The sequence below is a fragment of the Myxocyprinus asiaticus genome, chromosome 19, assembly GCF_019703515.2.
Source record: "Myxocyprinus asiaticus isolate MX2 ecotype Aquarium Trade chromosome 19, UBuf_Myxa_2, whole genome shotgun sequence".
Classification (NCBI taxonomy): domain Eukaryota; kingdom Metazoa; phylum Chordata; class Actinopteri; order Cypriniformes; family Catostomidae; genus Myxocyprinus; species Myxocyprinus asiaticus.
The window spans coordinates 25,915,064-25,942,028 of NC_059362.1; the positions used below are offsets into that span (position 1 = coordinate 25,915,064).

Consider the following 26,965-nt stretch of genomic DNA (forward strand, 5'->3'; position numbering starts at 1 on the left):
TTTGAAAGGTAAAACCCAGCAAAAGTTAACACAGTCAAATTCATAGTTTTACACAGGTGAAGACAGACTGACAGATGCTTAAAAAATATTATTTATACTTACTTTCTATATGTATAATATGTGGATGTTATGTATTCAGAAACAATACAATTTTTTATGGATAAAAATAAAAACAAGCTTCTTCAGATGTTTCATTAGCACTATCTCTGCAGTATACAGTATATTTTGCCTACTGTGCACTGTATGGACTGTGTGCAAGAAATACACAGATCACCTGTACACAATTGAACTACCTGTCTACCTTAGTTTTTAACATCTCCTTTTTGACTCATTTAATCAGACTGCCAAAGGGTAAGACATTTTTACACAAAATTGGATTCGAATATCTATGTTTTCACCACTTGTGTACCCATAATATGTCATGCAGACCACACAGGTCTCTCATTATTTACTTACCATCATGCCATCTCAGATATGAATGACTTTCTTCTGCAGAACAAAAACGATTTTTAGAAGAAAATATCAGCTCTGTAGGTCCATGTAATGCAAGTGAATGGGGTCCAAAACCTTGAAGCTCCAAAAACCACATAAAGGGAGCATAAAAGTAATCAATATGACTCAAGTGGTTTAATCCATGTCTTCTGAAGCGATCCAATCATTTTTTGGCGAGAACAGACCGAAATGTAACCCAGTTTTCACTATAAATCTTGACATAAGCAGTCTCCTTGTGACCATGATTTCAAGCTCGATTACAGTTCCAATTGCACCATATAGCGCTCTGTGCATGCATCAAGCACTAGGAAGTGTAAGCTTGAAATCATGATCGTGCATAGAGACATCAATGGCAAGTAAAACATTAGTTACATTTTGGTTTGTTCTCACCCAAAATCAATTGGCTCGCTTCAGAAGACATGAATTAAACCACTGGAGCCATATGGATTACTTTTATGCTGCCTTTATGTGCTTTATGGAGCTTCAAAGCTCTAGCCACCATTGCTTTGCATTGTATGGACCAACACAGCTGAGATAGTCTTCCTAAAATCTTGGTTTGTGTTCTGCAGAAGAAAGAAAGTCACACATCTGGGATGGCATGAGGGTGAGTAAATGGTGAGAGTATTTTCATTTTTGGGTGAACTATCCCTTTAAATCATTGTAGAATCATTTCCTCCAGTAGGGGGCGCTGTGTGAACTTGACTCATCTCATGTCTCCACTCGCTTGATATACGACACTGGGGATTCGTGCAGAAATAGGCAACAGCGTAGTTGTCGCCATTTATATGCATCTTCTCTGTTAATGTCGGTGTAAATTTAATTTATAGTCACTTCAAACCTGTAAGCGTCTGTGTAGTTAAGTTCCTTGAACGGAAACAAATCACTTGAGGACTTGTGAAGAAAGCGAATATCTGGGAGTGTAGCATCTGCGGCTATCTGACAAACCTCATCAAATCTGTTAGCCTGTCTTTATTGATTTGTATTCCTGTTTTAGGCCTTTTTCCGGTATCACCTGGCCTGAAAGCTGTGGTCGTTTTTATTAAATACTTCAACATTGACCATATCATCCAAGGAAACCAATTTTTCACGGGCTTTCGAGGCCACGGAACTACACTTTCAGCTTCTCACTCGCGAGTCGGCTAAAGTAAAATTGAACAGTTATTTTTATATTTTGGTAAGTTTGTGGACTTTTAACGCTCTACCCGAGAGCTAGAGTCCGAAACCGACCCACATCGCTTGAGTATTTATCGTTTCCTTCTCGTCTGAGGATTCTCCACCTTTGTGTTGAAAAAACGAGGTAGCGACGGTTAGCTGCTTCCGGCGAGGTGGTGACACCGCTTACATCAGGATAAACTAAAGTAAGATCATAAACATTCAAGTTTATCTGGTGGGGTACAGCTAGGTTTTTATCCTATCAATGAGGCTGGATAGAGGGCGAATAGTTTATTTTTCATGCTTGGAACATGCTTTGTGGCCTGAGTTGAATTGAGTACAAGACTCTGAGGAGAGAAGGAGAATGTAAACATCGCTTCACCAGATATATGATTATGCTTCAGCTGCTTATACAGTCTTATTTAGTTGCGTATCATTGTTGTGGAGGTCAGCGCGTAAAAAGAAGCTTCGTGTTAATCAGATTGTAACTGAAACTGACACACTTCAAAGCGGATCACTTCAGTTCCTACTGCTGTTCAGATATGTCCTTCATTTGAACTTAAACAAGTTAAAAGATTAGTTCACCCAAAAATGAAAATACTCTCATCATTTACTTATCCTTCATGCCATCCCAGATGTGTATGACTTTCTTTCTTTTGCAGAACACAAATGAAGATTTTAAAAATAATATTTAAGCTCTGTAGGGCCATACAATGCAAGTGAATGGTGACCAGAATTTTGAAGCTCCAAAAAGTGCACAAAGGCAGCATAAAAAGTAATCTATAAGACTCCAGTGGTTTAATCCATGTCTTCAGAAGCAATATGATAGGTGGGGGTGAGAAACAGATCAATGTTTAATTCCTTTTTAAATATAAATCTCCACTTTAACATTCTTCTTTTGTTTTTGGGAATTTGCATTCTTTGTGCATTTCACAACCTATAGGGCAGGGCGGAGAATTTATGGTATGGTTTATGAACTTACATTTTTATCTGTTATTCACTCACACCTATCATATTGCTTCTAAAGATATGGATTTAACCACTGGAGTCATATGGATTACTGTTATGCTGCCTTTATGTGCTTTTTGGACCTTCAAATTTCTGGCTACCATTCACTTGCATTGTATGAACCCACAGTGCTGAAATATCCTTCTAAAAATCTTTGTTTGTGTTCTGCAGAAGAAAGAAAGTCATACACAACTGGGATGGAATGAGGGTGAGTAAATGATGAGAGAATTTTCATTTTTGGGTTGAAATATTCCTTTAAAAATTGAAACTGTTATCATATATCCTATGTATATTTAAGACAACATTTATACTGTTTGTGACAAATCACTCCTGATTGTTTTGCAGCTCTCTGCCTCCTGCCCTTGAGGTGTGAGTGAGCCAGAATTCTTTTTTTTGTTGTTTTTTTTGTGGCAGTTCAGGACAGGGCTGTCAGTTTTCAGTCAGCTATGTCAGAAGAAGGAAAACAGACTGCTGCTCCCACCCCTGCGTCCACAATGGATGCAAAGTCTGAGTCTACAGCCTCACCACCTACCGGCCAGGGGGTTTCCTCAGTGTCTCCCCCAGTGTCCACTGTAACACAGCCTGCTCCACCGGCAACTGAGGATGAGGAGGAGGAAAGCGAAGATGAATCAGAGATTCTGGAAGAAAGCCCCTGTGGGCGCTGGCAGAAACGGAGAGAAGAGGTACTGTGCTGTGTGCAGTCTGCAGACTTAAAACTTGGTCAAAGTTCTGCACTACTAAGACTTATTTGAGACAGGATGTTCTATAATCTCTTTACAGACTCTGTCAGCTACTGGAAACCTGAAAAAAGGCCTAATAAACTTTTTGCACATTATGTATATACCTGTATTTTTTTTATTTATTTTTTTTAAAGAGAAACAAGCTCTTTTTCTCCCCACAGGTAAACCAGCGTAACGTACCGGGTATCGACAATGCTTATCTCGCCATGGATACAGAGGAGGGTGTGGAGGTGGTGTGGAATGAGGTCATGTTTTCTGAGCGGAAGAACTTCAAACTACAGGAGGTAGAGCTACTAACTTTGTGCCTACTTTGGAGTTATAAGAAAGATTTTTGCTGACAGTTGGTGCTTAAGTCTATGGATTGGTATCTGGAATAGTTACTGAATCTCTACTTAATTAAATTACCTATAACATAAACATTGCAAGATTAATGTTTGTTGCGATTCGAAACCAAGTTGTTCATTAACATGCAGTTTATTACAACAATGCAAATAAGACTTTGGTTATGCACCTACAGTATTTATTTGTCTTCACTGAACTGGTGGTAAGCTGTTAGATTAAACAAAACACATGAATGATCGTTCCAATAAAAGTCCAACTGAACTTTTGTAAATGCCAAAGCAGGATATGTGAGCACGCCCATCATGAAAGTTCACCTTTGATAGGTATCTCCATACTTGGCAACAGGTACAACCGTATTGCTTCCTGCATTCTTGCTTGCTTATAAGGAAAGATATGAATTAGTATTACCAATGATTATCTCACTTCCATATGTAAGGACAGCTTGATTGCTTTAAAGAATGAGTGTGCGTGCGTGCTTTTCTTGGGTTTAAGCTCCTTACTCAGAGTGATCTGACCTGTTAAATGTGCCAAGCCTTTATGGAAACCGTATTGTCACAACGAGCCTTCAGCTGCTAATGAAAAGAACTGTAAGAAAAGCATTCTCTCTGATTATGTAACTATCTCTCAAGTGTTGAAAGTGCTCTTTTAAATATAGCTTTCTTTGCTCTGTTATTGCCTATAATCACTTTTAATCAAACACTTCTTTAATGCCTGGCATAGAGGTGTGGATAGCCGTCTGTTTGACAAGTCCACATGCTGCTCCACTCTCTGCTTGGCAGACGCTCATTATGGAATTCAAGTAATTTTAGAGGTTTCTTTTTGACAGGCATGCCTACCACATTGCTGATTACATTACCATAAGCACAATAATATGGAAGCCGTGGAGTGCCACTTAAAAAGGAATGAAGAAATAAATGATCAATCTATAATTTGAAAATAAAAACGTGAATAAAAAAAAAACACATTTATAAATGGACTAATAAATAGACACATTTAAATTTGTTTTTTTAATTCATGTTTAAAATGCTGTTAAATGTAAAAAAAAAAAAATAGCACATTAATGAGTCATTTTTAAATACACCCTTTAAATTGCATTTAAAAAAAATTATGTGGCAACTGCTTTTCTATATTCATTTGCCAGTTGCCTTTCTTCATCCATTTGCCAATGGCTTTTCTTTTAACTTTTGGCTTTTCTTTCTCCATTTGACAATCGAGTTTAAAATTGCTATTGGACAGTTGACTCGTGGGAGCAACAAATGAACTTTTCACTCAGTTTTAAGACACACCCCCTTTCTCACATGCTACTTGAAGCAGAGGCATTGAAAAAGAGAGTTGCGACACTCTTTGATCTCGCCGACGCGATCACGTGGTTCATATAGCTCTCAATAGTGCCAAACAAATCCGCACTGTCAACCAGTTTGAATGGTTTTCGGCAGGACAGATAGCAGCACCAACTAGATTTACAGCAATTTTTGGTATATTAACACATAATGTCCATTGGTTACTGGTGTGTTATATCATTTATATGTCTGCTACTTTATTATTTACATTTATTTATATTATATTACCATATAACACTAGGCAGCAGTATTGTGAAGCAGAGCTAGAAATGGATATGCAAGCTACCGTACTGTAGCCTACTGAGGACTGTTGTTTTACTTTACATTTAACGTTAGACTGTTTAAGTAAATGGGACTTGTTAAACACATTCTTTTATTAATTAGCCCATAATACAATTTACTACGTTGACGATACTGATATTTATAGCACTCAATGCAATGACAAAGTTAAATCTAATCTAAATATCAATCACATCATCAACTGCTCAATTTAAGCCAAGAAAGGAGTTTGGTCAAAAGTACAGAATATACAAGGCAACCAATTGCATTCAGTAAAACATTTTATTATACAATATGTCCAGTGAGAGTGTAAAGGTTGTTCCCCCACCCATGGTCTTCCACTCCTGTTATTTGTAGTGCTAGATCTGGTGATCTAGATCAGTGGTCTTCAACCCTGGTCCTCGAGTACCCCCTGCCCTGCATGTTTTATATGTTTCCCCTCTTCCAACATACCTGATTCAAATGAATGGGTCATTATCAGGCTTCTGCAGAGCTTGATGACAACCAAGTAATTTGAATAACGGTGTTGCTTACATTAGCTACTAGTGCTAACTGCATTTAGAATATAACGATCTGTTATATTACGATAAACTTTAAAGCTGACTACATAAAATACCACTATTGACTAAATTGATAAGAGGTCCACTAATGCTTGGAATATGAAAAAAAATTCAGTCATTTCATCAACTTGCCAGCGAGCGTGCTTCGGAAACACTGAAAATGAATGCGGTTGCATGTTGGAACTATACAATGTTTGGAACTATTGGTCAGCCAATGACATGCGTTACTTCCGCATTTTTCGATTACAATGAACATCTATGGGAGTGTTGCAACTCTCTTTTTCAATGGGTCTGACTTGAAGTAGATGTGAGGCGGCCTGTCATTGGATGGCTATTGATAGAGATATGAACATTTACATGCTCTACTAAGCTTACGCAAAAGAAACTGATGCGAAGCGTATCAGAAGTTAATGGTCACTTGTCACCGCTGCTGTTAAATGCCGAGCGCTGCCCTCCCCAGCAGTGCACAGTAGAAAGATGCCGGACCTCCAAATGCTTTTTTTAAACGCAATTTAAAAGGTGTATTTAAACATGACATAAATTTACTGTTTTATTGTTACATTAATTTGCATTTAATTAAATACATTTATAATTTATAATTCGCACATTTTTTGTTGTTAAATATAATCAGATTTTTAAACATGAATTAAATAAATTTAAATGTGTCTCTTTATTTGTTCATTTATAAAATGGTTTATTCTCGTTTTATTTTTAAATAAATAGATTGATCATTTATTTCTTAATTCTTTTTTAATTGGCACTCCACAGCTTCCATACATACATACAAATGCAGTGAGTGCAGTCATTAAAAAGTGCTTTTTTTTCTGACCTTTTTAAGCAAGTTATTGTTGGTATTGCGTAGTAAAATAGTAAGGGGGTTCAGGATTTTATTTGAATAACCTGTTCCTTTCACAATCAAGACATCATGCATAACATACTTATGTGTCAAACAGTTCCCTCAAGTTTTCCCAATTTCCAAATTGATCAAACTGCTTCTCTTTTTTTGCTTCCCAGGAAAAAGTGAAAGCAGTATTTGATAACTTAATTCAGCTGGAGCATGTGAATATAGTGAAGTTTCACAAGTACTGGGCAGATGTGAAGGAGAACAGAGCCAGGGTAAGAAACGCATCAAAGCCTCAGTTAATAGAGTGCTATTCAGAATCATTATTCTAAATGTGCCATTGAATATTTTTAAATGCAATGTTGAAATTACAGATTTTTTTTTTTTTGTCACCCCCCTTCAGGTTATTTTCATCACAGAGTATATGTCTTCTGGGAGCCTGAAGCAGTTTCTAAAAAAGACAAAGAAGAATCATAAGACCATGAATGAAAAGGTATGAATGCATCTCAGACATTTTCAGGCATATGAGCTGTTGAAACATATTGCACTGCAGACTAAAATGCATCTTCTGTTTGAAGTGAATCGCTTTAATATTTGCCATTGTTGACTTAAAAGAATTTTGTGCTTAAAAGAATGCACAAGCCCAAAGTTAGAGTTCAGATCAGAATTGTTTATAAAATCTGAATGATATCAGTAGGGATGATACAATACTTTATTTTGGGGAGTAACAATATATGTGCTAAGAGATTCTGCTACTGTCACTGCCTTGTTTATAATTTTTCCAGTGTTGGTGTATTTCCTAGACTTTTTTGTGTTTTAAATTCTCAAAGTTTGGATTTTTTTTTAAAATAAACTGTAGTAGTATAATATCAGACACTGCTTAGATCTCATTGTTTACTCTTTGTGGTTCTCTTCTAGGCATGGAAACGCTGGTGCACTCAAATATTATCTGCCTTAAGGTGTGTGCACTACTTTGTATTTCACTCATTCTTTAGACAGACCAGGGTTCCCGCAGATCCTTAAAAAGTCTTAAAATGTCTTAAATTCAGTTTTCCAAAATTTAAGGTAATAAAATATCATAAATGATACAACAAAAGTCTTAATAATAATTTAAAGAAGTCTTAAATTTGGGGGCGGAAAGACATGAACCGTAATATGACCTAATGTGATTATCAAACTTCAGAAGAATACAGTTTAATTAAATAAATGCATGTGCCATGTCCTTCAAAGTGAAAACACGGCACTGTTGTATTTTCTACAAACACATGGGGGCTTGTGAGTGTTTCCAGCTGTTGCAGAGCAGTTCACAATCATTAAGCCATATCGGAAATTTATGACAAACTATCACTAAAGATCAACTGTTTATGATGATGATATAGTGTTGATGAAATATGACAGTGTTTACTTTTAACTGTTTATATTGTAATATGTAGTAGATTATTGTAGGAATGCACATTTTATATCCCTTATTTGTTTGAATGAGCAGCTGGAAGCAGTGAAGCACAAACATTTCAAAATAAGAGTCCCCGGTGTATTTCAGAGTTAAAGTGCCTTTAAAGTTAAAAGTTCCAAGCTAAAAATAAAATCCAAAATAAAGTGCATCTGAAATTTAATTAAATTTGGACTCTTGAAGCCTCTGTCTGGCCCTCCCCATCACAGGAAGGAAAGACTAAGAACATTTAATAAAGGCTACCAATTTTAAAAAACTGTTGGCTGGCTAACTGACTTTATTTCAACACATTATCTAATCAGCCCGATCCAATATCGGTCGACCTCTAATTTGTATGTATTTATATAGTGATACATAAACCAATTTTAATGTGATATACATGTGGAAAACATGTCTTGAGTATTTTAAACTTGCATATATCCAACCCTGTTTTACTGATAAACATTGTTAAGGCCATGTTGAATGTGTACCCCTGCCTGTTTTAAGTAAGAGTCTATGATACATGATTTATTTTGAGATTGTGTTGGTTTGTTTTGGTATGGGCATGGTATTTATTTAATTTGTTCAGGTCTTGAAAAAGGTCTTAAGTCTTAAATTTGATTTTAAAAACTCTGCAGCAACCCTGCAGACTTCATTTGATGCTTTTTTTCTAAGTTGATGTTTACCCATAGCTTAATATAAAGCCATTAGTAGGGATGGGGTACAAAATCTCCCATGATCACCAATGTTCTCTGTAAATGTCATAGCTGTTCATTTCTTCCTGTTTTGAAGTTCCGCTTCAAGTTGATTTCTTTCCACTTTCCCCTCAGCTATCTGCATTCATGTGAACCTCCTATTATCCACGGGAACCTGACCTGTGACACCATCTTCATACAGCACAATGGACTCATAAAGATTGGCTCAGGTGGGCTAAAACACACCATGAGGATGTATAAATATTATAGATCTTGTTATTGTTACTGAGGTTTTTGTCTTTGTAGTTGCTCCAGACACCATTAATAACCATGTCAAAACATGTCGGGAGGAACAGAAGAGTTTGCACTTCTTTGCTCCAGAGTATGGAGGTAAAAACTGGTGCTAAACTAAATAGTAAGACATTATTTAAAGCTGAAGTGTGTCAATTCGGCACCACTAGTGCCAGCAGAATTTCAAAAACAAACGATGTTTTCAAAACAGCTTTCTGAATACGCCCCCTGTCTTCTATTGATCAAACAAACAAGATAGTCCCGCCCCCAACCCATGCCATTGTTCGAGTCAATGTTGTTGTGTCAGGCTGGATGGGCCGGTCCAAACAAACAATATAATTTTTACAGTGCCACAATGCTAACAGTTTTTGAGAAAATTTACCTTTGAATGGCATTCTTACAGTTGTCTCTGCATATTAAGCAATTTATTTTAACACAAAAGGTTACACACTTCAGCTCTAAGGTCAAACATTCTACGGACATTTGTCAGTAGTAGTTGTGTTGAGGTGACTTATTACAAATTGTCCTCTTCCCTCATCAAGCTGTTGCCACTGTCACTACAGCCGTGGACATCTATTCTTTTGGAATGTGCGCCTTAGAGGTAAGTGTTGTTTGTTTTGAACTGCAGGTCGATCATCAGGGCATCAGGCCGATCAGACCAGTGATTGTTTTTATTTTCTCCTTGGGTTTGTAGATGGCTGTGCTGGAAATCCAAAGTAATGGAGAGTCATCATATGTGTCACAAGAAGCCATTAATAGTGCCATCCAGTCTCTGGAGGACCCACTTCAGAGAGTGAGTATAGGAGTCAAGAAACATTTAACAGTTGTAATCATACAATCTTGGAATGTACAGTAATGTGCAAAAGTCTTATGCACATAAGATGTTTTATAAAAACATTTGTCTTAAGATTTTTTTTTAGATCTTCAGCTTTTGTGTGGCAATAGAAAATATAAATTTTAGACTCCCAAATATTCCTTTTGCAAATAGAATAGATTTGAATAGAAGAACAGGGAGCCCTGCAACAGATGTCATGGCCCCCACAGAGCCCTTTACTGAACATCGAGTCAGTATGGGATTACATGAAGAGACAGAAGCAACTGAGACAGCCTAAATAGATAGAAGAACTGTGGCAAATTCTCCAAGAAGCTTGGAACATCCTATCTGCCAACAACCAAGAAAAACTGTGTCCAGGTGTACCTAGGAGAATTGGTGCTGCTTTGAAGGAAAGGGGGTCACAGCAAATATTGATTTGGCTTTTTTATGTTTACTGGACTTTGTGTGACATTAATTGATAAATGAAAACTATTTATGGCATTATTTTTGAAGATATCCTTACCATGAAACATTTTTCACAAGTGCCTAAAACGTTTGCACAGTACTGTATATAGTTTTCAGTATAGAGTATCATGTTTCTGTGTTAGATGTAATGTTGTATGTGTGTTTTTTAGGAGTTTATTCAGAAGTGTCTGGAGGTGGATCCCAGTAAGAGGCCCACAGCCAGAGAACTGCTTTTCCACCAAGCTCTGTTTGAAGTGCCTCTCTTAAAACTCCTGGCTGCACACTGCATCGTCAGTCACCAGCGTGAGTCACCGAGCTAATTTAATCATCATTCAGTCATTTAATTTGTCACCTTCATGAATGCAATACAGTGATGCTAAACAGATTAAAACTAATTTCCCTTTGGTTCTGGGTTCTAGACATGATCCCTGAAAATGCTTTAGAGGAAATGACCAAGAACATGGACCCTAACCAGGTGATCATGGAAAGGAAAGAGGTCCAGCTAAAGTGAGTGCCCTCCCTTCTGTGATGCATTTACATAGTTATTTGTAATGAGAATAAACATAAGGATCAAATAATTTTTAAAGGAATAGTTCTCCCAAAAATATAATTTACTCAACCTGATTTTGTTCCAAACCCATGTGAATTTCTTGCTAACATGGAACACAAAAGTCATACAGATTTGGAACAACATGAGAGTGTGTAAATAATGACAGAAATATTTTGGGTCAATTATCCCTTATAAGTCACAGTATTGTACAGATATGTCATGACACCTATATAGCTTTTATAATCCTGTCTCTCTATCCTTTAGACTCTCACAGTTTCCGGCCTTGGAGCTTGACAAGTTTCTTGAAGATGTGAGGTGAGCAATCGTAAAGTAAACATCTCATTTACCAGATTTCTGGAACAGAAACAAGAAACGGGCCCAGGTCCAAGCACGACTGGGCAGATGTGCTTGAATAAACTGCTTATCATTCTCCTTCTGGAATTGCTGACATCAAGAAAGCAGTCTCAAATGTTCACATGAGCACAAATGTTGTAATTAAGACATGTGCTTTTGTTTCTTGTGATGTAGGAATGGAATCTATCCGCTGACTGCCTTTGGCATGGCCTGCCCACAGCAGCCTCAGCAAGAGACTGTCAAGTCCCCCATTGTGCCACCCTCTGTCAAGACACCTACGCCCGAGCCTGCAGAACTGGAGACCAGGAAGGTGAGAAATTAAATGAATTAAAGACATAGTGACTGGGGAGGAGTTTAAGCATTTAAGAATAAATTACAGTTTTCTCACCTTCGCCTGCTGTCAATCAGACTCTCCGTATATAGTGATCTAGTTCCTTTTAAGACAAACCTAGAGGGTGTAAACTATCATTTAGTGTTGAATGTTTGTGTAATCTCTCTCTCCATTAAGGTTGTACAAATGCAGTGCAATATCGAGCCTGTGGAGGAAGGAGCAAAGCATCATGTAAGTTTTTCTTTCCATGTTAATTAATGTTGATGTAAGCTTGACCCATTATTCTGTATTAATTTCTCCTCACTGCTCTTTTTATAGCTGACCTTACTGCTAAAACTGGAAGATAAGCTAAACCGACATTTGAGTTGTGATTTGGCACCAAGTAAGTATTTTATCAGTCTATGGCCTGAAACATATTATACAAAGTATGTTAACACGAAATCATGCTGTTCCATTACAAAATGTGTCATAATGCAATTCTTAACGCATTGCAAGTATGCGTTGCATTCTCAATATTGCCGCAAAGGCAACTTACAAATATCATGCTAAGAGCAATTTAAAGTTTGTTTAACTGGCAACATCGGCTTCAGTGGCACAGACATTTCAAGTAAAGCTATCGCCTTCCTGAGTACTGTTTGTGACTCCACAGTAACACAAGAACACATTATGTACTTCGTGCAATGCATTGGCCAAGTATTTATGTTTGCATATGTGCATATAAAGTATGTTTCTGGCCTAATGCTCTTGTGTTTTTTTAATAATTAACCTTTTTTTCTCTTTACACAAGCTTATTTTTGCATTATGAAATAATAAAGATACAAAGAGATAAACACTGTATTCAGTAGAGCCCGACTGATATGGGATTTTTGAGACCGATACCAATTTTAGAGAGGGGAAAATTCACCGATTACCAATATGGTGGACGATATATTTAATTTTTGAGCTGGAATGAAAACAGACCTTTTCTATGTGGATTTTTCACCGATTTTGCACCAATATGACTATGCAAAGGTACTCAGAAGGCTGCTTTCTTAAATATTTTTATCAAAGAATATTTGACATTATTATTATACATTGTCAACAAATTCTAGAAATGAACACAGAAAATAAAGAATAAATAAAAATACAATAAATAGCTAAATAAACATCAGTACTGTATGTTTAGTATAAGTCAATTGCTGACCATTTAAATAAAGAATAAATACAAATAATACAATTAGCTAAATAAACATCAGTACTGTTTAGTATCAGTCAGATGGTGACCATTAAAATAAAGAATAAATTAAAATAAAATAAATAGCTAAATAAACATCAGTACTGTATAGTATCAGTCAAATGCTGACCATTAAAATAAAGAATAAATAAAAATAAATGGCTAAATAAACATCAGTACTGTTTAGTATCAGTCAAATGGTGACCATTAAAATAAAGAATAAATTAAAATAAAATAAATAGCTAAATAAACATCAGTACTGTATAGTATCAGTCAAATGCTGACCATTAAAATAAAGAATAAATAAAAATAAATGGCTAAATAAACATCAGTACTGTTTAATATCAGTCAAATGGTGACCATTAAAATAAAGAATAAATTAAAATAAAATAAATAGCTAAATAAACATCAGTACTGTATAGTATCAGTCAAATGCTGACCATTAAAATAAATAAAAATAAAATAAAGAGCTAAATAAACATCAGTACTGTTTAGTATCAGTCAAATGCTGACCATTAAAATAAATAAATAATAAAATAAATAGCTAAATAAACATCAGTATTACTGTTTAGTATCAGTCAAATGCTGACCATTAATATAAAGAATAAATATCGATATATCGGTCGGGCACTAGTATTCAGATATGCTGAATTATATTAATATTATGAACAGCATCGTAATGAATCGGCAGAATTGAGACTTTAAAAAGTGAACGTTATTAACAAACAACATATTTCACCGCAAGCATTTTCAATCATTACTGCAGCACAGTATTGCTGAAACGTAAGAGCTTTGCTCTCTCTGTCCTTAGATGAGAATGTACAGGAGTTGGCCGTGGAACTGGTCCAGCTTGGTTTCATTAGCGAGGTAAGAGATTTTACGTTTTACTCTAGATAATATACTTAATTATAATAATATGTCATGAAGGATTAGATTTCCTTCTAACGTCTATATTTAATTTAGATACGTTTGGTTCTTTTGTTGATATTGTTTAGGCAGCATGTTAGCAATGTAATTTTAAATACTGAGGTAGATTCTGTATTTCTTTGCCAAATAAGATAACTTTTTTCTGCACTATGAAATTTAAAATAAATAGCCCAAACTTTTGATGATATTACACAGTCTTCTGGGAAATGTTTCCAGCAAAAATGTAGTTGCTTGAGAACATTTTTGGAAGAAAGGGGGCAACGACACAAACACTGTGAGCTAAATAGGACAGCAAACAAAGCAGACACCATGGATTAACTGTCCCAAACTATCACGCCTCTGTTAATGCAGAGACCAGAGCCAGACCTCTCGCAGGGTTTGGCATTGCAGCACTAGTCAAGTTGATTCATTTTGATTTGTATAGAGCTTTTCACAACATTGTTTCAAACTGCTTTACAGAAAATTATGCTATAACAGAAAATAAAGCTGTAATGTCTGTAATGATTTAAGTCTTCATTGAGCGGTTTAAATGAATAATGTGATTGTAGATTATGCCTTAAAATAAATAAATAAATATATATATATATATATATATATATATATACACGATGAGCCTTTGGTGCCCAACACCTTGTCGCCAGTTCGTCCCTACTCGGACCACTGTCGGTAGGTAATCGCCACTGCTGACTGGGAGCACCCCACAAGCCTTGCCGTTTCAGAGATGCTCTGACCCAGTCATCTGGCCATAAAAATTTGGCCCTTGTCAAAGTCACTCAGGCATCATCAGCTTTACTATCTGTACCACATGACTTTATGTTAGAACTCTCCTTGGAAACAGTAGTACTCTCAAAACTATTTGCAATTGTTATCGGACGGTTTTCATAGTGTATCAGGAGATGATCTAAACAATAGTTTTAACTGTAGTGGTTTGTTCCTCTGTGGTCCTAATGAGCAGTCACTTGTTCTTTCTTGAGAATAAAAAAGGAAAAATATCAGTTAATTGCTTCAGCATTTTCATCTCTCAGACTTGAGTCTTTTGTGAGACAGTACCATTTGTGTAACTCCGATTCCATTGTTTCCTTCCCATATATCACTCTCTGCCTTTCTTATTGCTCTCTGCACAGTAGCTTTTCTTGTAATAAACATTTAGAAGTTGACTTTGATGTGTGAGCCTACAGATTTCCATAAATATGTGTGTGCCTACAGATTTCCATAAATATGTGTGTTTACATGCATACCAATGCACTGATAACTATCAAAAATCATCTTATACGGAAAATCTGACAGTGTATGAAAACTTGAGAAAGAAAATGCGTTTACATGAGATTTGAAATCATTGGATTATTCTCTGCTTTTGACATTGAAATGTTAGCAGGTATGCACACAACACTTGCACTCTTTGGATAAGCTGGTAAGAACACTGGTCAAAGTTTTACATGAAACGCGAAATCGGGTTTATAGGCAAAATTACTCTGATAATGGAAAGATTTCTCATGGTTCAGTCTGCTTCACGGTTTTAGGGTCACGGTTTCGGTACGGTTTGGTAATTGCTGCTGTATGTTCACAAAAAAATAAATAAATTCTACTGTCAAATCCAAAGTAAGAATGCTCTATTTGGTTGCAAAACACTTCAACAGTTCCCCTTGTGAAAAATCCCCATGGTTTACTACCATAACCATAGTTTAAAACATTACTATATAGATACTACAGTATTCCTGTAGTAAAACCATGGTTAATTGCATCAAAACCATGATCTGTGCCATGTGTTCTGTCATGGATGCTACAGTCATGGTTACTACAATATTACTCTATTAAAACCATGGTTAATTCTCATTAGGGTCCTTAACTTTAAAATAAACATTAACTTAAAACCTGCATTATTATACTACATGCATCAACATGAAGTGTATTTCAAAGTCAGCTCAACATGTATTTAAAGGTGCTATATGTAAGATTGACAACAAGTGTTTGAAATGGGTACTGCAGTCCAAAGTCAAAATATTGCAGAGTTGTATGCCCCGCCCCAGATTCGAAGCTCATGTGGGTTGCCAGAATGTTGACACACAATTTAGCCAACTCAGCATTTGTTTTAAAGGAATTCTGGGCTTTAAGCTGTCTCCATCTTCCAAAGGCATCTCCAATATTTATCCTTGTTTTACTATGCCTCTGGTCATGGTGGTTTTTAGATGGATGGCGAGGCTTTGTAGGTCAGGTGGAATCTGTTATCTCTGATCCAGTTCGTTTGCTGGATTCCATGGCTGCAGCACGCATTGTTGTTTGCCTGCAAACTTGTTCAAATCTGGCAACCTGTTGGTGTCAAAATACTATTGATGAGTGGGCAGTGGGCGGGATCACACAGGCCAAAACATAAACATAAATTCTGGAATGGAAACTTCAAAGTAGAATATACTGGCTGTAGCATTGTTATCGGAGAAGTCAGTATTTCAACTTTGCATGATTCCCAATTCTCTAATGACATTTTATGGTCATTTTATGATCTAGTACAGTAAAAATATTATATATAGCACCTTTTAACATTTGGAAGCTGTACATCACTATACACCTTATTCAGCCCCGCCCCTTTTGCACGCTCTGCTCTTCCAAATTTTGTCATCTAACTTCCTGTCTGTATTGAAGCTATTGAGAAGTGTTGATTAAAATGGATTACATGTGGGAGCACAAAGTATTTTTCACAAAGAGTTGATGGTGTGAGTCTATAGCACCCCTTTATTACTTGAAAATGCTCGTTAGGTGTTTTTCTGTCACTTTAAATGTTTATTTTCCAACACCCGTGGAGGTAAATTGGACCTGGCATATCACATTCAGACAGCTATGATACACTGCACTTTTTCATAATTCAAGCGTTTAATTGTTATACGTGTAATTCTCCTCAATTTTTAGGTTTCAACTTGTTAATAATTTGTTAATGTGTAGTTGACATGAAATTTCCAACAGTGACAGTGTATTTATTACACATGCAAGTTCAATACAAAGTACATGCAATGTACAATAAAGGCTTACATTACAAAAAATACAAATTAAGAAAATTCTGTGCTTTTTTTAACAGCTTTAAAAGTTTTTAACAGCAGTAGGCTGTCAAGTATTCAAGTAAACATTCAAAATGAAATGCAACTTAAAACTACTACAGGTCTTCACTGTATGATTATAAAACATGAATACTTTTTAAAGCTACTAAAGTTACCCATTCAAGAGCAGTGAGTGTTTTCTCATTTTCTTATGGTTGTTTGATTATTATAATGACACACTAGATGGCAGCAGATCTATTAGCTTACATTTATACTTACAAGTCTGACATTTTAATACAAATAAGCTTTTTTCTCTGCTGATTATGTTCAATTTAGACGTCCCGGACAAGCGTTAATGTCGAGCCCTGATTAAATATTGTATTCAGCATTCTCCGATAAGATTTTTTTTCTTCTGCATTATAGCTCCTAAAGTAAATGTACATTGTTTTAAAGGAGTTTTAGATATTATTTTGATAAACAAGCCAAAAAAACTAATCAAAAACTTATTTTGTTCCATTGTATAATGGGCTAAGACTACACTCTCTTGCCTTATGTTCACTTCGATCCATCTTTAACTCACAAAAAACCTTCTCTTCTTAATAGAGCTGCCTATCGCCATGATAAGATACACACAGTGAACGTGACATATATTATGATTCACTATGTCACGAGCCATCATGCTATAATCTAGCTGCAGCAAACACACATGAGTGACGAGCGTCCCCACACCAGATTGTGCATCAGCCGGGAGAACATTCAAACTCTTCCCCGGTCATTTCACGTAACTCATAGACGCGGCGCTGACCGCACAGAAAAATGCCAGTCTCGGAGTTCATTTTCATAACCCGCTTCCTTATTATTTGAACTTAAATAAAGGATACTTTAAAGATATAACGTTGGGATGTTTCATTGCAAAACAGAATGCGGCACAATAATCGTTTTATCTCGATTATTTTGTTTTCATAATCGTTGAAAACCAAAATCGTAATTGAAAATAAAATTCGATTAAGCGCCCAGCCCTATTGTAACGCGGCTCAAGTATTTTAATCATATGCAGAAATTACAAATCTTCATCAATGGAGTGGGGCAACATATCGTTGGCAGTGAACACCCCAATCGCTTTAGTTATTGTTTTATAACAATAAAAAAGTTTTATAAGTTATTGAGTGCCTGCATAAAAAAACAGAAGAGAGGGTGCAGTTTCGGGCTCAGTGCGCACCGCACGCTGTCTGATGTCAGTGTAAATGGTTAATTGATGCATTACCAGTATACGGCACTTGCGTCAAGCAGTGTCTGCAAACGGTTCCTGTTTTGTCAGCGTTTTAGACTATCGCTGTTGTTATTGATTGCAAAATGTTCCCAGACAGGAGACTTGAATGATGCAGGAGCTTCTCTATCTGTGGCTTGTTTTCTCGGCTTGATATTTTTAACTACACACCAATTCCACTCCACCCCACTTCCTATTAAACAAATCCCATTTTCCCAGCCTTCTAAAAATCACCTCCTCTAATGCTGCCACCCCGCCCATCTCCCCGCACCACTCCCGAAACGAGGGTGCCCCAGCCGACTTCCACCCCCTGAGGATGATTTGTCAGCCGATCATAACTCCAGCTAGGACCCAACATTTCAAATGACTATCCCCAATATTAATGACCGCCCCATCACCTAAGATACAGAGTTCTGGGGAAAAATGAAAATTGAGTGTCCAATACGTCACACATAAAGCTCTGAACCCTCAACCAGAATTCTTGGATCTTAACACATCCCCAAAAAACATGGGTTGTGTCCCCGTCTTCTGATTGGCATCGCCAGCAGGTGGGTGTGTCTTTAATACCAAGCCTATACAATCTAGAGGGGGTCCAGTAGACTCGATGTAAAATCTTAAATTGTATCAGACGCACCCTTGCATCTCTAGATGTAGACTTGATGTTTTTTAGAATCCTAGCCCACACTCCCTCCTCCAATACCAAGTTTAAATCTTTCTCCCATAATCTCTTAAGAGAAGTTGAATCACCATCCCTCAGACTCTGAATTAACAGGGAGTAATACACTGATGCCTCATGACCTTTTCCAAAAGCAGTAATCTCCACTTCCAGAGTACCTGCCGCTTTAGGGAGGTGTATACTACTCCTAAAAATAGTACAGAGCAGGTGGCGCAGCTTTAAATACCTAAAGAACTGAGAACTGGGAATCCTAAAATGTTCAACCATATTTTCAAAGGATCTCAACACTCCACTCTCATATAGGTCACCGAGCGTATTACCCTCCCTCACAATCCACTCTGACCAGCAGAAAGGGGACTTATTAATACATAATTTTGGGTTTAGCCATATGCTCGAGGCAACATTTAAATAAATGTCCGAATTAAACACTCGGGACACTTTAGTCCATACCGAGTGCAAATGCGAGATAACGGGGTGTAACTTCTCCGGTTCGTTTAATAGAAAGGCTTTGCAATAGCAAAATAGGGGCAAGAACTTCCTGTTCAATACAAAACAGGGAGGGGTTCTCTCAGATGGAAGCGACCAATGAGCCAAATGTCCGAGACCAAATGCATAATAATAAAACAAAATCTTGGGTAGGCCTAGCCCAACTTTGTCAATCGGCCTATGTAAATTATTGAAATGTAATCTGGGATGCTTACCATTCCAAATGAAGGACTTTGCTATGCTATCAAATTGCTTGAAATAAGAGAAGGGGACATCTACAGGGAGAGATTGTAGCAGGTAGTTGAATTTTGGACTAATAATAATACGTTTAATTTATATAGCGCTTTTCCCGAGCTCAAAGCGCTTTACATGCAACAACAAACATAAATACATCAAAACAAAACACAAAAAAATAATCCACACAAACACAGATCACTAAAACAATACAGTCCACAAAAGCACAACATAACAATCCAGTAGTAAAATGTATAGTTCAAAGTGAAAATGTGGATGTGCACAAGTCCGATCAAACAGTTCAAAAGAAATGAGCAGAGAGGATAAAAATTACATGACCAAAGTTGTCCCTCATAGAGTGGATGGCACCAAGCAACCCACGCCGACTCGCATCTCCCACCCCACAGAGCCAAGATGAGTACAAACTCCAGGACACCAAATGGCGAACAGGAACACACAATGATGACAGGCACCATGCCGCGAATCCCTCCGTAACAAAGCACAGTCGCGCCGTCCACAGCAACCATGCTGCAAACGCAGCCAGGTAGGCAGGCCGGTGGAATCAGGTAGACTGGGTAACACACCGTACCAGGCCGGTAAGCAGAGCAGCCCGCCCCCATACACCAGCGGCAACCGCGAAAACTGGCGAAAGTCCGTTGGAATTAAATCCAAAAATGTCCATTTTATGGGTGTGTGAAATGAAAGGGAAAAAAGTGCATTTAAGTAAATACAACGAGACGAAACAAAACTAAAGACAAACAAACAGCTCCAGAGTGAAGCGGCAGCCAAAACACGCACGGCGTACTCACACCGGCAACACGAAACATTTAAAGGCAGCAAAAAAGACAATGAATACAATTAATTTTAATAACATTAACCTTCCCAATCATAGATAAATGTAATGAAGCCCACCTGCCCACATTGCTCAAACCTTTTTATTACTCTAACTAAATCACACAAATTTGCTGGGAATAAAATACCCAAATACTTAATGCCCTGTTTGGGCCACTGGATGGTGCTCGGCTGAAAAACCATTACTGGGCAGTACGCTGTCAGAGCCAAAGCTTCGGAATTAGACCAGTTGACTCTGTATCCTGAGAACTTAGAAAAGGAATGAATAATTCTTTGAAGGCAGGGGGCCTGGGTAGCTCAGTGAGTATTTACTCTGACTACAACCCCTGGAGTCGCGAGTTGGAATCCAGGGCGTGCTGAGTGACTCCAGCCAGGTCTCCTAAGCAACCAAATTGGCCCGGTTGCTAGGGAGGGTAGTGTCACATAGGGTAACCTCCTCATGTTCGCGATTATGGGTTCTCGCTCTCAGTGGGGTGCGTGGTAAGTTGTGCGTGGATCGCGGAGAGTAGCATGAGCCTCCCGTGCTGTGAGTCTCCGTGGAGTCATGTACAGCGAGATAGGATGTGCGGATTGACTGTCTCAGAAGTGGAGGCAACTGAGACTTGTCCTCTACCTCCTGGATTGAGGTAACCATGCCACCACGAGGACCTACTAAGTAGTGGGAATTGTGCATTCCAAATTGGGAGAAAAGGGATAAAAATAATAATAATTCTGTGGAGGCAAGGCATAGATCTAGTGGGGTCGGAGATGAATAATAAAATATCATCTGCGTAAAGCAAAAGCTTATGCGCCATACCTCCCGCCACCACCCCTAAAAAATCAACTTCCTTCCTTATTGCTAAGTTAATTAATTGCTAATGGTTCCAGGGCAAGACAGAACAATAATGGGGGAAAGAGGGCAACCCTGCCAGTTGCCACATAATATTGATGAAATGCCTAATGTTATCAGAAGAGCTGCGGCCCCGAATAAACACCACCTGATCTATATGTATAAGAGATGTCATAACTTAATCGGTTAGCCAGAATTTTTGACAATATTTTTACGTCTAGCTGGATCAGGGAAATTGGATGGTAACTCTTACACTCGGTTGGATCTTTGTCCTTTTTAAGAATCAGTCTGATCCGGGCTTGTGTCATGGTTGGCGGAAGCTTTCCATTCTTTAGTGATTCTGTACAAACTTCTTACAAAATTGGAGCCAGTTCTGTAGCATAAGCTCTAAAAAAATTCAGCTGTAAAATTAATCTGGCCCTGGCGCCTTGCCTGTAGGCAAGGCCTTAATTACCTTGCCAAGCTCCTCCAAGGTTATCTCAGAATCAAGAGAATTTTTTTGCTCAGTCATCAGTTTAGGGAGTTCTAATGGTTCCACAAAGTTTCTAATATCTTCATCAGTAGACGAAGACGTGGAGCTATAGAGATCAAGATAGAATTCTTTAAAAGCATTATTAATATCATTGGCTGAGGTAAAAATTTCACCACCAGCAGATTTCACTGAGGGAATGGTAGAAAAAGACTCTCTCTGCTTTATATATCTAGCCAAAATCTTACCTGCTTTGTCCCCCGACTCAAAATATGACTGTCTTGCCCTGAATGCACTGATTTCAGTCTTTAACATTTGTTGGAAATCAGGATTTTGCAAAAGGGATACATTAAGGCACCAACTATATGATTTCTTTTTCTCTATATGTGGCAACACCTCTAAACTCACCAGGGTGTGATCTGAGACTAAAATGTTTCCAATTGAGCAATCAACAACAGATGAAATGAGGTATTTGGATATATAAAAAAAAATCTATTCTAGAACAAATCTTATGGACTGATGAAAAAATGTATAGTCCCTACCAGATGGGTTCAAAAGTCTCCAAATATATGTAAGACCAAGATTTTTACACATCCTGTGACGCGTCAGTGTTGCTCTAGGGGCCTTATACACTTTTGCTGCACTATGATCAAGGACTGTGTCCATCAATAGATTAAAGTGTCCTCCCAATATTATATCATGAGGGATGCCAGTGGCTTGCAACATCCCCTCAAGATTTATAAAAAAAAAAAAGCCCTGATCATCAGTGTTAGGCAAATATTAGCCAAAATCAGACTTTGCCCCTGAATTTCTGCTAAAACATTAATGACTCTTCCTAATTTATCTTTAGTCTGTTTGAAACATTTGAATTGTAGATGCTTACTTATCAATGTAATGACTCCCCTGCTCTTACTTTAGAAAACACTAAAGAAAACATGTCCACCCCATATCTTCCCAAATTGTTCAGCTTCCTGCGGGGAAAGATGCGTTTCTTGAAGATACACTATCATATTTCTTATGTTTAAGAAGAGAAACAACTTTCCTTCTTTTTATGGGGTGCCCCAACCCATTCACATTCCACTTGGAGAGAGACAATCCACTCATACTAACATTTATCATTTTGACATATTAGAAAAAATAAATTGTGTGTCAAAAATAAAATTATAAAGACCACATTAGTGCAACAATCAAACCCCAAACTTCCCCCCGAACCAAACAAACAGAAAAAAGAAAAACGTGCGCATTAACCACACGCATGACATCACCAATGTCCATCCCTCTAAACTCAAACAGTCCATGTACTCCTACGTGAGCCCCTGTCTTTTGTGAGACAGTGAACCGGCCCATTCAACTGCTTCATGAGTGCAACAAATGACCCAGTCACTCCAATGTCCTGCAAGAAATACTCCACAAAACAAACTCCAACCAATAGGAGGCACAAAGAACGTGCAGATTCTTCCACAACACTGTCCCGAAGGAGTGCTGCTACACAAAGCAAACTCCAGCCGCTAGGCGGAACCAGTACAAAAAGAAACAAAAAAGGCACTCAGCTTCCTCAGACGATCAAGTGGATGTTCAGTGAGTCGTTTCACTTGGCTGCAATGTGAGAACCACAAAATAACTTAATCAGTCATTGACTTTATGAAGGACATTGCTTGCTGGGGACATGTAAATACGGCCAACCTTAGTATCTATTCTCAATTTGGCCAGGAACTTCAGTGCAAAAGCGACCTTCTGTTGATGTAAGAGTTTCTTGCATTCCTTGAATCGATCACGTTTCTCTCGTCTAATTCTCAAAGTCTGGGAACAAGAAAATGCTGTGGTGCTTCCAAGAAAGCCTTCCTTTACTCCTCGCCTTGCGTAACATGAGATCTTTATCGGGTGATCTCAGAAATTTGTCCAGAATTGATCACCGAGCCGGGACCCAATGTGCTCGCTCAATTTCCATCTTATGGCCTGTTATGTCTAGCAGACTCGGAAAGAAGCCCGTTCAGGAATTTTTACCATATCCCGATATACTTCTTCATCCTCAGGAATTCCAACAATTTGGACGTTATTCCGTCGGTTACGATTTTCCAAATCCTCCAACTTCTCCCAGACACGCTCCAAATCCACCTTGGTTGCTAGCGGATTAGCAGCGAATTCCCTCTCTGATGATTCCAGATAATTGATCCGTTTCTCGACATCCCCCACTCTTGTAACCACCTCAGTGAATTTTGTCTCCATGGCCATGATCGATTGACGTATTGCAGCTCCTCCAAGTCAGCAACGACCTTCATCAGCATTGCCGATACATTCAGCAATTCTTGCCGAATTTCTTTCACCTCACTGGCCAAATCGATTCCCTGGCTCAAGGCCTCTAGAGGGGCATCAGCTTGAGCACGTAAGTGTCTTTTAATGTCTCCAGATCCCGAGGATTTTGAATTCTTTGACACATTGTCTTCCTAGAACAGTTATGGATCAGGGTGTATCAAATCTCACCGGCTTATGACACAAAAAGTATCAAAACTAGCAAAGTGCCCAAAGCTCGCCTTTCACATGTCCGAACCTCGCATGGTGTCACGTGACTCTCGAATAGTGAATTTCTACAATGGCATCTGTAACTGAAAACTATTGATTTTGAATGGTGCTGCATTCAACCCTCCCATTGATGAGAATAACACTGGCTGACAGTACTGCACACTACAACCCTCTCTGAGAACTTGTGACACTAAACTGCTAAAAAAAATTAATCTAACTTCAGTCAGTTGTTGTAGAACTAGTCAATTAGTCAACCATCCGGCCTTGTTCATTTTGTTTACATTATTAGATGTTTGAATATTTTTCTATACCTTTTCTTTACCTTTTCCATGTCGCCTGTCTGTACCACTTATCCCATAGCCTTTTTTGTTCCTATTTATTTTTGTCTTGCTCATTTTTCTGTTTTCACTCTTTCAAACTTCTTTCTGTCTGTCTTAAGGGGGATCAGCCACGTCTCACGACCGTGCTGGAAGAGGCCTTCTCAAAATTCTACAGCCGTAACGGTTCTTTGAATCCTGTCACAGTTTCCTCGTAGCAGAGGGTGGAATCTGCCAGCTCCTCTCCACCTACTTTATCTTCATATGCGGGATGGGACACTACTGCGAGCTTTGTGGGGATGGATCAAAATGCCTTGAACTGAGCCTCAATGAGAAAACGACCCCTGCACTCTGTTCTTCACACCACTTTAGGTGGTGGAAAGTATTGGCTGATGGTTCCCGTGTACATTTATTCTATCAGTGTAGCCATCTGCTTCTCTGTTTTAAAAGAAGGAAAAAAAATACTCTGTTATTATTTAAGTCAGTATTACAAGCTGTTTTTTTGAACAGTTTTGCTTAATGTATGTGTGGGATCGGTTTCTTATGGTTTGCACTTTAGTAAATTGTTTTTGTTGTATCTTTAGGCATATCATGTGCATATTGCATATATCAGTTTTCATTTGGTTTCTGGTTCTCCCTTAATCATTCTTTGTCAGAGGAATGGTTTACCATTTTTTAATGAGTTATTTTCAAACTACCAAATAGCGTAGTCTTTTCAATTTCGTTGACTTTTATCTACAATGCAAGATCTACGAAGACTGTGAAAGTAAAGGGGTTCTCAGAACACTGAAAAAAGCAAGGAGATGATTTATCTAAATGCGTATAGGATATCTACTGTGGTGGCTGTTTTTTGTTTTTTCTTCTGTGAATGTATGCTGTAAGTTTTCATTTGAATGGTTTCTAAGAGAAGGGCACTTGATTTGTCTTCTTTCCATGTGTGTGACACAGTTATGAGTTTCAGTATAAAGATATTTTACATCTACAATGCACCAAACGTGTTAATATGTGCCTTCAACAAAGACACAATCAGTTCATGTTCAAAGGACCCATAGATAGAAAAACACATTGTATTATTCTTTTTCATTGTGCAGATCCTGTAGTGCTTTTTGTATATATATATATAGCTATCCAGCTCTCAGCTGGTTTGCATGCTAATATACTGTTATAATTTTATGGCACCTTTGCAGTTATTAAATCTACTGGGGTTTCTGGTGGTGTGTTTTTGGATAGCATCATTTCAATTCAAACAGATTGGCTAGCAATTTCTATTTGCACTGTTTCAGATCAGACAGCTTGGCTGTGTTCTTGTTACTTCATTTAATGTTGTCAGCAATAAATTTCATATTCACCTCAGTGGTATATCAACATCAGTTACAAGCAGCTAATTTGAAAGTGACGCAATCAGCGTGGCAATGAAAAAAGTCTAGTTTTCTTTGTACCATTACATTGTGAAGCTTGTTTCTTCCAGTTGTACTATCCAAGATGCTTAATGCTTCTAAACATTGGAATAGAGATGATTCTTGGAATACTCAAAAGCACAGCACATCAATGCATTTTTGTTGTTAATGCAAACCGGCAAAGACAAATTATAAGGAGTTTAAAATGGACAAGTATGAGTCATTTTCTGTGGCTGTTTTGAAAGAAACAACAGGTTTTTGTTAATCCCTATATTTCTTGGGAGGATACTTTAATGGCCAGAGCAGTCAGCTCATCTTTGAGTGTCTAGTTTGTCTCATGCAGAACATTGAGAAACTCATTACTGTTTTTGCAACTGTAATCTTTTCAAAATTGCACCCTTTCATGATATAAAGATAAGATGGAGTCCTTCCATTCTGTGTCTGTCATTTTTCATGTCATTTGGAAATTTGGGGATTTGATTTTTGCTCCTATCAGGAGTACAATATTAACCCTTTAAGCTTAGATGGGCCAGCGGGCCTGCCGAGAAATAATTATCAAAATATGAATAATTCATGTAGGTATTATGATTAAAACTGAACAAGTGCTTTGAAATTTGCAAACAAATCAGAAGTGTTCCTTTTTGGTAATTTAAGAATAATTATGTACTGCACATATTATTTTTTTTAAATGTATTTTCCTTCCCCCTTTTTCACCCAATTTGGAATGCCCAATTCCCAGTACGCTTTTAAGTCCTCGTGGTCGCGTAGTGATTGGCCTCAATCCGGGTGGCGGAGGATGAATCCCAGTTGCCTCCGCGTCTGAGACCATCAACCCGCGCATCTTATCATGTGGCTTGTTGAGTGCGTTGCCACAGAGACATAGCGTGTGTGGAGGCTTCACGCCATCCACCGCGGCATCCGCGCTCAACTCACCACACGCCCCACATTATAGCGACCAGGAGGAAGTTACTCCATGTGACTCTACCCTCCCTAGCAACTGGGCCAATTTGGTTGCTTAGGAGACCTGGCTGGAGTCAAACAGCACGCTCTACGATTCGGACTAGCGAAC

At 37.9% G+C, this 26,965-nt stretch overlaps 1 protein-coding gene across 4 annotated transcripts; it reads left to right on the forward strand.

The window, feature by feature from the left end:
- The first annotated feature begins 1,194 nt into the window (after positions 1 to 1,194).
- LOC127410027 (nuclear receptor-binding protein-like) lies at positions 1,195 to 26,327 on the forward strand. 4 transcript variants are annotated; one of them, XM_051645016.1, is made up of 18 exons: positions 1,195 to 1,850; positions 2,998 to 3,335; positions 3,554 to 3,676; positions 6,928 to 7,029; positions 7,158 to 7,247; positions 7,673 to 7,713; positions 9,014 to 9,108; positions 9,185 to 9,268; positions 9,712 to 9,770; positions 9,864 to 9,962; positions 10,619 to 10,751; positions 10,868 to 10,955; positions 11,263 to 11,313; positions 11,527 to 11,662; positions 11,861 to 11,914; positions 12,002 to 12,065; positions 13,708 to 13,763; positions 24,622 to 26,327. In XM_051645016.1, exons 2-18 carry the CDS (start codon positions 3,099 to 3,101, stop codon positions 24,715 to 24,717), a joined length of 1,608 nt encoding a protein of 535 aa, XP_051500976.1. In that variant the 5' UTR covers positions 1,195 to 1,850; positions 2,998 to 3,098; the 3' UTR covers positions 24,718 to 26,327. The 4 variants fall into 4 exon arrangements, with proteins under 4 accessions (XP_051500976.1, XP_051500977.1, XP_051500979.1 ...); XM_051645017.1 differs by having other exon boundaries at positions 3,067 to 3,335; XM_051645019.1 differs by having other exon boundaries at positions 3,072 to 3,335.
- Positions 26,328 to 26,965: the final 638 nt, after the last annotated feature.

Bases quoted from the DNA above. Each gene is read 5' to 3' on its own strand.
- LOC127410027 (XM_051645016.1), top strand. From the start codon at position 3,099: ATGTCAGAAGAAGGAAAACAGACTGCTGCTCCCACCCCTGCGTCCACA. The intron at 7,714-9,013 runs GTGTGTGCACTA...CTTTCCCCTCAG, and splicing joins CAAATATTATCTGCCTTAAG to CTATCTGCATTCATGTGAAC. The intron at 9,963-10,618 runs GTGAGTATAGGA...TGTGTTTTTTAG, and splicing joins TGGAGGACCCACTTCAGAGA to GAGTTTATTCAGAAGTGTCT.